Source organism: Balaenoptera acutorostrata, chromosome 17 (genome assembly GCF_949987535.1).
Source record: "Balaenoptera acutorostrata chromosome 17, mBalAcu1.1, whole genome shotgun sequence".
NCBI lineage: Eukaryota > Metazoa > Chordata > Mammalia > Artiodactyla > Balaenopteridae > Balaenoptera > Balaenoptera acutorostrata.
The window spans coordinates 33,313,335-33,327,655 of record NC_080080.1 but is presented as its reverse complement, the minus strand read 5'-3'; the positions used below and the strand labels follow the sequence as shown (position 1 = coordinate 33,327,655).

At 34.5% G+C, this 14,321-nt stretch overlaps 1 protein-coding gene across 14 annotated transcripts in view; it reads left to right on the top strand.

Moving 5' to 3' along the window:
• Nucleotides 1-14,321, top strand: part of RIMS2 (regulating synaptic membrane exocytosis 2) — a 605,377-nt gene that overhangs the window by 307,333 nt on the left and 283,723 nt on the right. For 8 of the 14 annotated variants that reach the window (XM_057531996.1, XM_057531995.1, XM_057532000.1 and 5 more), the window contains one exon: nt 12,547-12,614. In XM_057531996.1, coding sequence (XP_057387979.1) covers nt 12,547-12,614 — 68 coding nt within the window. Of the gene's footprint in view, nt 1-12,546; nt 12,615-12,737; nt 12,947-14,321 lie in introns of all 14 variants that reach the window. The other 6 variants (XM_057531989.1, XM_057531993.1, XM_057531987.1 and 3 more) reach the window with 1 other exon arrangement.

Genomic DNA, 14,321 nt, shown 5'->3' with positions numbered 1-14,321 from the left:
AATCTGTAGATTGCTTTGGGTAGTATAGACATTTTCACAATATTGATTCTTCCAATCCAACAACATGGTATATCTCTCCATCTGTTTGTATCATCTTTAATTTCTTTCATCAGTGTCTTATAGTTTTCTGAGTACAGGTCTTTTACCTCCTTAGGTATGTTTATTCCTAGATACTTTATTCTTTTTGTTGCAATGGTGAATGAGATTATTTCCTTAATTTCTCTTTCTGATCTTTCGTTGTTAGTGTATAGGAATGCAAGAATTTCTGTGCATTAATTTTGTATCCTGCAACTTTACCAAATTCATTGATTAGCTCTAGTAGTTTTCTGGTGGCATCTTTAGGATTCTCTATGTATAGTATCATGTCATCTGCAAACAGTGACAGTTTAACTTATTCTTTTCCAATTTATATTCCTTTTATTTCTTTTTCTTCTCTGATTGCTGTGGCTAGGACTTCCAAAACTATGTTGAATAATAGTGGTGAGAGTGGACATCCTCATCTTGTTCCTGATCTTAGAGGAAATGCTTTCAGGTTTTCACCATTGAGAATGATGTTTGCTGTGGGTTTGTTGTATATGGCCTTTATTATGTTGAGGTAGGTTCCCTCTATGCCCACTTTCTGGAGAGTTTTTATCATAAATGGGTGTTGAATTTTGTCAAAAGCTTTTTCTGAATCAATTGAGATGATCATTTGGTTTTTATTCTTCAATTTGTTAATATGGTGCTTCACATTGATTGATTTACGTATATTGAAGAATCCTTGCATCCGTGGGATAAGTCCCACTTGATCATGGTGTGTGATCCTTTTAATGTGTTGTTGGATTCTGTTTGCTAGTATTTTGTTAGGGATTTTTGCATCTATATTCATTGTAAATTGGTCTGTAATTTACAATGGACACCGCAGAAATACAAAGCATCTTAAGAGACTACTACAAGCAACTCTTTGCCAATAAAATGGACAACCTGGAAGAAATGGACAAATCCTTAGAAAGGTATAACCTTCCAAGACTGAACCAGGAAGAAATAGAAAATATGAATAAACCAATCACAAGTAATGAAATTGAAATTGTGATTAAAAATCTTCCAACAAACAAAAGTCCAGGACCAGATGGTTTCACAGGTGCATTGTATCAAACATTTAGAGAAGAGCTAACACCCATCCTTCTCAAACTCTTCCAAACAATTGCAGAGGAAGGAACACTCCCAAACTCATTCTATGAGACCACCATCACCCTGATACCAAAACCAGAGCACCAGATTTCTGTGGTAATGTTTCAGGAACTGCTGAAGAACGTCAGAGAGCATGGGTGACTATCTGGGATCTTCCACTTTGTTTCAACCGAATTTTGCTCTTAATCACTTTTATATTAGGGAGTTCTGTTAGGAAAGAGACTCCACTGCATAAAGAAGTGTGAAAATGGGGACTTGATATTTTAGTTCATCAACTAATTTATTCAATTAATTTTTGTGTTCCAGGCACTTCTATGTGTGCCAGAGGCAACAGCAGTTAAAGAAACAAACAAAAAACAGGCAAATTTCCTGAGGTCAATGAAGTAGTAAGACGCCAGATCATGTAGGGCTTTGTAAGTCATTGCAAGAACTTTGACTTTCATTCTAAGTGAGAAGCCAGATGACTTCATCTGATTTACCTTTTGAAGAGTACTGTTGATGCTGTGTTGAAAACAGATTTGAGAGGGGCAAAGATGAATTCAGGGAGACCAGTTAGGTGGCTAATCCAATACCTAATGAGAGATGATGGTTGTTTGTACCAACTTGGTAGTAGTGGAAGTGAAGAGAGGTAGTCAGATTTTGGATATATTTTGGAAGTAACAGGCAGCAGAATTTTCTGATGGTTTAGAGATGGGTGTGACAGTAGGAGAGGAGTAAGTTAAGGATTACTGCAAAGATTTTTGCCTAAGCAAATTGAAGCAAAGAGTCGCCATTAATTAACATAAGGAAACTGTGGCAGACAGATTTTTGCGAGAGCGCAGGAAGGATCAGCCGTTCAGTTTCGTACATATTGTTCGATTTTCCTATTAGATATCTAGTGGAGGTGGTAAGTAACCTAGCAGATATACTAATCTGGAGCTCACTGGCATGGTTAGGTTTGGATACATACATTTGGAAGTCATCAATATATGTATGATATTTAAAGCCAGGCAGCTGGAAGAGACTACTAGGGGAGTATGTTTCTAGGAAAAAGAAGAGATTAACCCGGGGAATACTCCCACAATTAGAAGAGGATGAGAAAAAGCCAGCCAAAGAAATTGAGACTAACTGGCCAGTGAAGTAGGGGGAAAACCAGGAGGAAAGTGATATCCCAGAATCCAACTAAAGAAAGGATTTCAAGGGGAGATCAGCTCGGTGCTTTGTGACCACTTAGAGGGGTGGGATAGAGAGGGTGGGAGGGAGACGCAAGAGGGAGGGGATATGGGGATATATGTATACATATAGCTGATTCACTTTGTTATACAGCAGGAACTAACACACCATTGTAAAGCAATTATACTCCAATAAAGATTAAAAAAAATAAAAGAAGTATTGATTGTGTCAGTTGTTGCTTAGGAGTCAAATTCGATGAGGATTGATTGATCATTAACCACTAGATTTAGCAATGCAGGAACAGATTGCTGGTGTTGGTGACCTTGACAGGGGCACTTTTAGTGCAGTGGTGGAGCTGGAAGTCTGAAGTGGGCTCAAGAAAAAAAGGAAAGGAAGGAATCGGAAATAGTAGAGACAGCTCTTTTGGGGAGTTTTGCTGTAGAGAGGAACAAGAACAATAAAGGAATTGGTGGCTAGAGAGTGGGATTTTTAAAAGATAGGAGATAAGACAGCATGTCTGTGTTCTCATAGCAGTGATAGCAAGGGGAAATTTGTTGATGCTGGAGAGAGAGAACACAATCGTTTGAACCTTATCCTTAAGTAATGAAAGATGATAGGATTTAGTGCATTAGTAGGTGGGGTGACTTGCTAAAGGGACAGAAGCAGTGTGTTTATAATAATAGGAAGGAAGGCAGAAATGAAAACGGATGCATGTTGGTTGATAAATATGGTTGGTTCTAAACCGTATTTAGTGTGGAATGTCTCGTCTAATTTTTTTCTTTTTTTCTGGAAATGGAAAAGGTAGCAGGACCATTATCTGAGAATCAGGATCAGGGGAGGAGGTTAAAGTTCTATGGATAGAAAAAATGTGAAATTCTTTTCTAGGAGAATGGAGATGATAATGAATTAAGGAAATGTAGTACAATTACCTGGAAGCAATAAGAGCTGACCTGGAATTAGTGTTTATAAGTTTTCATGGTGACTAGTTAGTGTGGTTTTGTGTTTTTCTCTAGATATGTGTATTTCTTACACATGGATTCACAGCTCCCAAGGTATGTGTCCCGAGAGAGAGACTCAGGAATAAACCATGCTGTCCTTTTAAACCTAGCCTCAGAAGACAGAAGTGTTACTTCTACCACATTCTGTTGGTCCTAGATCCTCCTAGGTTCAAGGGGAGGGAATACAGACATTGTCCTCTCAGTAGAGGGATGTCATTGTCACGTTTTAAGAAGAACATGTGGAATGGGGTGTGTGATGGTGTAGCCACCTTTGGAAAATACAATCCACTCAAGTGTTTATCCCAATTCCTGGCACAGAGTAAGTACTCAATAAGTGTCATTATTACTATTATTAAATAAAACCTGAAATGAGGCCTCAATTCTGGATAAGTACCTTAGGGTGGCAGTGATACCATAGCAGGTTATCATGTATAGTTATTCAATCAGTCTTTTATTCACTAATCACACTGTATTAGAAGGGAAAGGATCTTTGCAAAATGGTTCGCTTTGTAAAATGATTGGCTTCAGGTCATAATCCAGTTCACGGCCTGGATTTTGATTCTTGTCTTCTGATTCATAATTCTCTTTGAGTAGCTCCCAGGATTAAGTATAGTATTTCATCAAATCTACACATTTTCCCCACAGTTTTATCATCTCTGAAATTAGGACAGAATTGGCAGCATTTTATTTTTTTCCCTTGGTAATACATAAAGCAATCAATGTTGTCTTACATCTGATGAAATTAGTTATGTGAATTGATAATAAAGATCAACAATTCCCAAACATTTTTTACAATATGAAACATAATTCATACTCAGGCCTTAATGCTTTCCTACTGATGGGCAATTTCTAATTTCTTTTGGTAGTTTTACTCCTTTCCTTTCCCTCTCACATAAGACATTAACTGAGATTTACATGAATATAGATGCAAAGTTGAAATTATTCTAATTTAAAAAATTTACTCTATTTTAAAAATTGGTTTGTAAACTATGTCACTTTATCAGTAGTAACATTACTTGTGACACACTTTACAACTGTGTTACAACATAGTGGTTGAGAACTACTGATCCATATCATGAAACAATATCTAATTACAGGTCTAGGAAAAGGTTACTTGTTAATAATCTACTACCTGCCATTTCCCAAACATATTATATATATTCATATCGGCAGCAGTAGTTTGATATATTCTCTTTTCTCTGCCAGGATTGTCCAGTTGTTTTCCTCTAAGAAAGTAAAATCCTCCAATAAGTAAAATCTTACTGCATCTCTCAAGGTACAGTTTAAATATCACCTCTATAGTGAAGCATTTCTTAAGTTTTAAAAAATCTCTCCACTTTCTGAATAATCAACATTTTTCATGAAATGCCATAGTTTTTTCATACTAAGAAGCAAATTTTTTTCACATTATAACATTTTGAAAATATAAATTCTTTTTGACATCAAATGCTTGGCATCGTTTAATGGTAGCGTTTTTTCCTTTCTAGTGATATATAAAATAATTGTGCATATTTTAATTGATAGCAACTTAGCTGTAATGAAATAGGATAGCATGGATATATATTAAGATATGTTACACTAAGCTGTGCTGTCATATATTTTACCTGTCTGTCTACCTTTCTTGAATGTAAGTTTCTTGAGGTCCTATTTGCACCCACAGATCCTAAAACAGTTTCACACTGTGTAATCATTAAAATGAATTCTGATGTGTGTAATCTATACAGTCATTTAATCAGTCACTTGTTATTAAAGAAGAATACATTGGTAATACCAAAGGAGCAAGATGTTTAAAAAATAAGCTAATTATGGAGAATAATTTACCTTCCTATTTCAAATATTACATTTTAGCTAGCCTTGGTTTTGTTTTGGAACTTGAGAGTTGGTTGAAGCGTATCTGGCCCTTTAGATCTACTGACTTTTATGGTTTGGTCCCTGTCTTTAAAATCTGCTGCTTTCAGAGCTGGCAATGCATTAGGAGCACATTACCACAAACTTAGTGGCTTAAAACAACACATGTTTACCACCTTACAATTTCTGTTGTTCAGGAGTCTCAGCATGGCTTCACTGAGTATTCTGCTTAGGATCTCAAGCTACAATCAGGTTGTTGCCTGGGCTGTGTTTCTGGAGGCTTGATGGGGGAAGAATCTAATTTCAGGTTCAATCAGATTGTTGGCAGAATTCATATCTTTGTGATTGGATGCAACTTGAACTTCCTAGATGGTGCCCATCGTTCCTAAAGACTGCCTGCTGTTCCTTGCCACGTGGGCTGCTTACTTCATCAAGCAAGCAAAGGAGGCTTAGAGCAAGTTGACTAGCTAGGGTGGATATTTTAACAATATCATGAGAGTGACATTCCATCACTATGCCATTCCACCACCTTGATTAGGAGCAAGTCACAGATCCTTTACAAAGGCATGAACACTATGAGGTGGGGATTATGGGCACCATTTTAGACTCAGTTCTGCACGCTCACCCCAAAAGTTGTCTCTGAAGCAACTCCATGGAACATAGTTTGAAAACCATTGCCTTTGATAATATTCCCAATATATAACTTTTTTTTCTTTTTTTAACTTGGGCTATTAGTCTCCCTTAATACTGAATATTTCCCTTGAAGGTCTTAAGCCTTATGATCAGTTTTAATGGCTTTCTTAGGAAAAATGACCCTCCAGGAAGGTTTCAGCATTATGTATCAAAATATAGTTCCTGGAACACTTGTCCTACGGGAAAGGTTAGTGTTCCAAATAAGTTTGTGGAAACTGTAGGTTACATAATTCTTGTAAAGAAGCATATTGTCATTACTATAGGAAAACTTCTGCACTCAAGAAATCTATTTAATTACATTTAATCCAGAGTTTTCTAAGCTTATTTGACTAGAGGACCTTTTGACTCTATAATTTGCCAAACACTTTCATGACCATTATCTTACTTAAGCCTCTCAACAATCTGTGAAATATCACGATTAATCTCTTTTTATACAAATGAGTAAATGAGGCCTAATGTATTATGTGATTTGCCCAAGTCATAAAGTTAGTAAGGAGTGGAGCCAATACTTTAACATAGGTTTTGTGGCTTCAGCTATAAAACTCTTTCTGTTGCAACATGCTGTGACTTTATAAACATGATTAATTTAAAAATAAAGATGTTGAAGGATACGTTTGTATAGTATGTGATTTAATTGAAAACATTTATTAACCTAAACAAATGAAAAACTGTGACATAAAACAGTTTATAAACTCTTGCATTTATTTAATGACTGTAGGGAAAATGTTATAAATAGAATATCTGAACTTTTTATCCTCTGTGCATCAAACACAACATGACACAGACACACGTACTATTGGGTTAGTTTATATTTTGCAGTAGAGGTAAGTGAAGGAGAAAATCTTAGCCTGAGATGTGAATCTTTTGATTATTTTTAACCAGGTTTTATATTTAAATGTGTTTAATTCAAACTAATAGAATCACTGAATATCAGAGTTCAGTAGGATTTAGTGCTCTTTTAATGTAACTTTATTACACTCATTCTTCTCTATACCATGCTAACAAGTGGTACTCCAGCTTTTCTTTGAACACTTCCAGTGATGGGATTATCAATACCTATGAAAGCAGCAACACATTATTTTTAACTTTTAATTTCAAAATAATTATAAATTTGCAGGAAATTGCAAAGATAGTACATAGAGATCCCATGTGCCCTTTACCTAGTTTCCCCCAATGGTTACATCTTGTTTAACTATAGAACAATATCAAAACCAGGAAATTGACATTGGAACAATGTGTTTGTATAGGTTTGTGACATCACATATATGGATTCATGTAAGTACCACTGTTACAAAGATACAGAGCTACTCTACCATCACAGAGATCTTCCTTATGCTGTCACTTTATATTTAGTAACAACTTCCTCCCTCCCCACCCTATCCCTAACCTCTGCTAACCACTAATTTATTCTCCATTTCTATAATTTTATCATTTATACTATATAAATGAAATCATATAGTATGGTATGTGATATTTTGTTATTTTCTTTTTCATTCAGCATGTTACCCTTGAGGTGCATCTATGTTGTATGTAGCAATAGTTTTTTTCCTTTTTATTAGTATTATTCCATGGTATGCATATAACACAGTTTGTTTAGCCATTTGCCTATTAAAGGACATTTTGTTTGTTTCCACTTTTTGGCTGTTACAAATAAAAATATTCATTTTCGTGAAATTTCTCGTCACATAAAGCATTTTGCCTTTTGCCTTAAGTATGATCTTAACTAGGTTTTTGGTTTGCCTTTTGCCTTAAGTATGATCTTAACTAGGTTTTTGGTTGATGTCCTTTATTTATTTGAGCAAGTTCTCCTCATTCCTTGCTTTCTGTGAGTTTTTTTTTTTAAGCATGAATTTTTTCTGCATCAATGAATAGGATCATGATATTCTTTCTTTTGTAACTTGTGAATGTGATAGCTTACACTGATGTTTAATATTCAACCAGCCTTGCATTCTAGCAATAAACACCATTTGGTCAGAGTGTATAATTCTTTTTATATATTGCTGAATTATATTTGCTAATATTCTGTTAAGGATTTATGTGTCTGTATTTATGAGGGAATTGGTCTGCATTTTTCTTGTTTGCCATTTTCTTTTTTGTTTTCTGTTTGTTCCGTTTTTTATTTTTGCTTTCTGTTTCTTGTCTTTCTATAAGTTATTTGAGCTTTTTTTTAAAAATTGCATTTTGATTCATCTGTAGTGTTTTTGAGTGTATTTCTTTGCAAAGATTTTTTTCTAGTGGTTGCTCTAGGTACTATGTTACATATGTATAACTTATCACATCCTGCTGGTGTTGATATTTTACTAGTTAGACAGATGTAGAAACCTTACATACTTTAAGTTCTTGTATCTTTCCCTGTTTATAAGGTAATTATCTTAAATATTTCTTCTATGTATGTTGAAAGGCATATCAGACAATGTATACTTTTTGCTTCAAACTTCAACATAATTTAGAAAACTGAAGAGGAGGAGGAAAACCTATTGTATTTACCCATATTTTTACTTACCATGTTCTTTATTCCTTCTTGATATTTTCAGGTTCCTTCTTTTTTTTGTTTCAATTCAGGGTTGACATTTCTTTTATTTCAGCAGTTGAAAAATATTGTGCCATTTCTTTCTGGCCTCCAAGGTTTCTGATGAGAAATTTTATCACTGTCATTGGAATTGTCTTTCCCCTTTAGATCAGTTGTTGTTTCTTTCTTGCCTCTTTCAAAACAGTTTGTCTTTAGTTTTTAGGTTGATTGTGATGTGTCTTGGCACAGATTTCTTTGTGTATTTCTTGTTTGGGGGCTTATGTAGTTTCTTGAATCAGTAGGTTTACATGTTTTGCAAATCTGGGAAATTTTCAGTCATTATTTCTTCAAATACTTTTTCTGACCCCATCTTTCTCCTCTCCTGGAACTACAATGACATGAATCTTTTATTATCTTAATTATATATTATAATCCCCGAAGTCCCTGAGGCTCTGTTTATTTTATTATTTAGTCTATTTTCTCTCTGTTTTTCAGATTGGGTAATTTCTGTTCTATTTTCAAGTACACTGTTGTTCCTCTGTCCTTTCCATTCTGCTCTTGAACCCATCCATTTGCTTTTTAAATTTCAATCATTTTTCAAAAAGTTCTAAAATTTCCATTTTGTTCTTTTTGTCTTCTATTTCTTGTTCTAGAACTGGAAAGTTCAGCAGTACATTTTTGACTGCTACTAAAGGAAAAACATCTTATTATCTTAGTTCTGCCCTTTGAAGCTATATAAAATAAGAATACTAAGTGATAAGTATTATTATCTAAATATTAGCGGTCCTGATAGTTCAGGACTATTTTCTATATATTTTCTATATATATTCTATATGTTCTGATTACCTTATTTAATTCTTACAGTAACACTAATATTTACTCATGTAAGAAATGTTTACTGAGGGCCTACCATATGTGACTTTTTTTGTTTGTTTGGTATTTTCGCTTTAGCTTCAAATGGTCAAACAGCTGATTTCTTATTTATTCACAGAGGGAAAAACTACATTTCCGCAATTTTGGTAGTTTGTAGGCATACGGGGAGAAGAGAGATTGCAAGCTGAAGTCTCGCATCTTCACATAAACCAGCCAAAAAAATTTATTTATAGTCTCCATATTATATTTAATCCAATTCAGAGATTTATCAATACTTTGTTGTGGAACAGTGGTGTATTTCGAAAGAGTTACAGGTTTTCTGAGATACAGATACGCTCAGGGTTTTGGGTAGCCGTAAAATCTTAATTGTCATTTGTGCAGTGAAAAGGATTGGGAAGCACTTCTCTACTTAACAGGTTGAAGACTGTTCTTTTCCCCTACAAATTGAACTTTGCGTATGTTAATAGCACAGCTTCATCGTCCTTCACAAACAAACTTCTGTGAATATAATAAAAACTATTGAATTGTACACTTTAAATGGGTGAGTTTTATGGTATGAGAATTATATCTCAATAAAGTTATTAAAGTCAAAAAAAAAAAAGAATTGTCTCCTGTTCTCAAACAGTGAGAATATAATCACCTGGTGGGCTTGTTAAACCAAATTTCTAGGCCTCACCTAGAAATTCTGATTAAGTCTAGGTGGTACCCAAGAATCTGCATTTCTAACAAATTCCCAGGTGCTGTTGGTTATGCTAGTTTAGGGATTTTGTGAACCATTCATCTACACAAAATTTTCCTACTTCCTCATCTTCCTTTGACTCTTCAGTTCCTTCAGTCTGATTTTAATTTCATCATTCTACCCAGAGTGCTTTTTCTAACATCCTTCCTGATATTAATGTTGCCAAATCAAATGCATAATTTTCAGTTCCTTATCTTAGGTGATGTGTAGAAATCATTCTGTAGTTGATTTCCCCTTCTGTTTAAGAAACTCTCTTTCTCTTTGGTCTGGAGAACTCCATCTTTCTCCCTCCTTTCTTCTTTTCTGTCTCTGCATGCTCTCAGTCTCTCTCTCTCATCTCAAACTCTGTTAGAATTCAGTCTGGGTCCTCTTCATATCTTACTTTACTCTGTTCCTCAGTGATCTAGTTACTCATGGCTGTATGCTAATAATGGCCAATTTTTGTCTTCAGCTCAGACCTTCCTTCTAAGCTCTATTATAATTTAACCAATTGATTTCCTGAATAAATTACAGGTATTTGGAATAATAAATCCAAAATCAATCACCATGTTTAATAAATTCTAAGATGCATATTTTTATTTTAATATCTATGAATCTCACAGATTCCATGAAATAAAGTAACTCTTTTCTCTCCCTTACCTAATAAATAGTGCTTCTTCCTCTCATAAATGGTCTTTAATTCTGTTCAGTTGTTAATGCCAGAAAACTGGGAGTTATCCTTGATGTTTGTCCTTCTTAACACTCTTATTTCTACCTCCAAAACATCTCTCAGTTCCCTTTCTTACCATGTCTATTACCATCACCTATGTTCAAGCCATAATCACCTGTTGCATGAGTTATTGCAACTGTCTTTTTTTTTTTTTTTAATAGATTTATTTATTTATTTATTTTTGGCTGCATTGGGTCTTTGTTACTGTGCGCGGGCTTTCTCTAGTTGCGGCGAGCGGGAGCTACTCTTCATTGCGGTGCGCGGGCTTCTCATTGCGGTGGCTTCTCTTGTCGCGGAGCACGGGCTCTAGATGCGCGGGCTCAGTAGTTGTGGCACATGGGCTTAGTTGCCTCGTGACATGTGGAATCTTCCCGGACCAGGGCTCGAACCCATGTCCCCTTCATTCGCAGGCGGATTCTTAACCACTGCACCACTAGGGAAGTCCTGCAACTGTCTTTTAACTCATGGTGTCTTCCAACCCAACCTCTCTTTAGCATTTAGATTCATCTTTTAAAAATGTAAATCAGTTCATGTATCTTGCTTAAAATCCTTCAGTGAATGAAATTCATAATGTTTAATATGGTATAAGAAGCCCTCTCTAAACTGGTCTGTGTTGCCTCCCCAGTCTCATTTAGCACCATATTCTCCCTCAGTCTTTTTGGTTCAGACACATTGGTGTTCCATCAGTCTTTTTACAGTACCATCTTGTTACTTCTTCCTGGAATGCTCTTTCCTATGCTTTTCATCTGCCTTTATCTTTACCTGTCCTTTAAGTCACATATTTCAGTTCTCATCTTAAACATCACTTTTTTTAGAGGTGTTTACTGACCGCCAAATCTAAATTAGATGTTATTATACTCTTTCAGTGTTTTGTACTCTCCTGTATGACACTGGTGATTTGTATATTGCATTCATCTCCATTCTGCTGCATGTCTCGTTGTTTTACCCCTTATGCTAGACTTAGCACAATGCATAGCAAATGGAAGGTGTTTACTAAATATTTTTAAATAAATGAAAGTATAAATAGAGCTTAGAAAGACATGTGCACATATAGATGAAAAAATTCTTTTTCAAAGGTAAGGCAAATAAGGAGCACATAAGTTTGGGAAATGGATATTCATTCTTAGTTGCCAATTACATAAATTGTCTGAAAAAATTATTTTTAAAGAAAATTTATTTTTTAGGAGAATGCAATTTCTGAAAAAAAACTTGAAAAATTTTTTCAAAGTAATATTAAGTAACTCATGATATTTAAGGAAAGTTTATTTCTACTAATAGAAATTGAGTAAACCTGTTTTGTCATTTTCATATAATCTTTTGTGTAACCAATTCTTTTTTTTTAATCACTCAAAATTTTTAGGTGGTTTCAGCATTATAAGGAATATCATACTACCTTCCAGAAACAACATTTAAGTACTTCACTTTTCATTGTAGTGGTTATTAGCAAACCACTGTTTAATTTTTAAAATGTTCCGTAATCTTTGGAGAAAAAACTCATGTCTATAGACCAGCATGAAAAATATAGCACGAGTAACAGACCTAGCTGAAAGTCTTTTTCTTTTTCAGAATATATAATTTTTTTCATTTCTATTCCTGTTTATTATTAGCCTTTTCTCATCTTGCAGCACTTTTGTCCTGTAGGGTCTGTCTAGAGTAGATAAACTATATATTCTGTATTCTATAAATTTTAGTCATTTGAAATCTTAGCTTTCTCTTGGTATATATAGTGAGTGCTACAGACAAAGTTCTTAGAACCGGAGAGGATCACACAGTTTAAAATGTTTATTATGTCTTTGTCTGTCCTTTCTTTCACCGTCTCCTTTACTTCCCTCTTTTGTCTGTCTGACTCTCACAGGAGACATGGATTACAACTGGTTGGACCATACGTCTTGGCATAGCAGTGAGGCATCCCCAATGTCTTTGGTGAGACATGTGGAGCCTTACTATTTAATTTCCGTTATCATTTCACTTTTCCTTTTTGATTTACACCTTTGCATGTTTTCTTTTTTGTATTTTTTTTTTTTTTTTTTTATCCCACACCTGTAGGGGACAGTCAAAAGGGAAAAAGAAAAACTAGTGAGCAGGCAGTTTTGTCGGACTCTAACACCAGGTCTGAGAGACAAAAGAAAATGATGTACTTTGGTGGCCACTCTTTGGAAGAGGATTTGGAATGGTCTGAGCCTCAGATTAAGGACTCTGGGGTAGATACCTGTAGTAGCACAACCCTTAACGAGGAGCATAGCCATAGTGATAAGGTACTGAGATTGTGGAGTCTGCCTTTTAACCTGCTCATTTGGTCTTCGTTTGCTCTCTGTCACTCATTCAAACAGAACATAATAAAAGGACAGGGCATTTCAAGGGTCAATGTAGCATTTCTTAAGGTGCAGAAAAGAAAAACAAAACCAAAACAAACTAACCAACCAAAATACTTCTTGCTTGCTTTGCTGTTTTTGTTTTTTGACGGCATACCAAAAAATAAGTAATTGAAAATAAAAATTAGGAACAAAGGAATGTTTTGTTTATGGTCGTATGAAAGAACTTTGTAATGTTATTATAAACCACAAATATAAAGAATTTTTTTGGATTGGCTTATTTGATTGCTTGCATATATTTTCCTTGGGATGAAAATTAAATTATTAACAGTTTGAATCCCAGGCAAAAGGGAGATGATTGGGTCTGTTTGCACAGAAAAAGTTGTTTTTCTTTTTTCCCTTTCACTGTCATTTTTCTCTTTTGTTTTATTGTCATAGCATTTTAGTGTAGTATTAATTAGTATTAGAACCATTGCCATCTGCTTTGGTATTTATTATTTTGCTTTTAGTATAGTGAGACTTTTGAAATCTTTTTACCATATAGATGTGATTTACTGGAACTTGTCTTTTGCCTGCTAAATTTTGCATGAAGATGTGCATGTTACTTTCAGATAACTGTGAAACTGTGATTACACAAATCATTTACTTTGTTATTTGATATATGATTCATAATGGAATGGTATCATGATTTATAAACGGCTTGGTTCTGCCCTGAGATAAACTACTAATATTTTCAACGTTGTTAACAATGGATACCATTGAATTATCAAATAAAATTAATTTGCTAAATAGATCAGAGACCTGAAAGAATCAAGGAACCTCCAAAAAGTGAGAAATATAATCTATCATCACCTTTGAATTAGGCCTGTTTCTCCCATGCACGTTCATTTGGAAAGTTACTGGAGCTTGTGTATTTTTAGTAATTTTAATCTAGAAACCTACTTCAAGAAAGCCCTCATCAGAGGTTCAAATTCATGTTTTAATATAGTGTGACCTTTTAACTTTTACTGTAATAAAGTCTTTCAAAGTCTTCCAAAAGTGTTCGAAGATTAAATTCTCATTTTAAAATGAGTTCGAGTGCATAGAATTGCAGTCTCTTTTCTGCTTGTGAATTTTTAATCTTCAGTGTGTAGATAATTAGAGTTTGCATGTATTTTCAAGATTTCTCAGATTTTGTAGAACTATAGAACTTCAGTATTGTGTCAGAGCACTGTTAGAATTTGCAGTAACTGGATTTTGAAAATACTTGAGATTATTAAAATGAGGTTATAAACATAATCTAGTAAACCCTTTTGATCAATGTTTTGAATAAAAACTG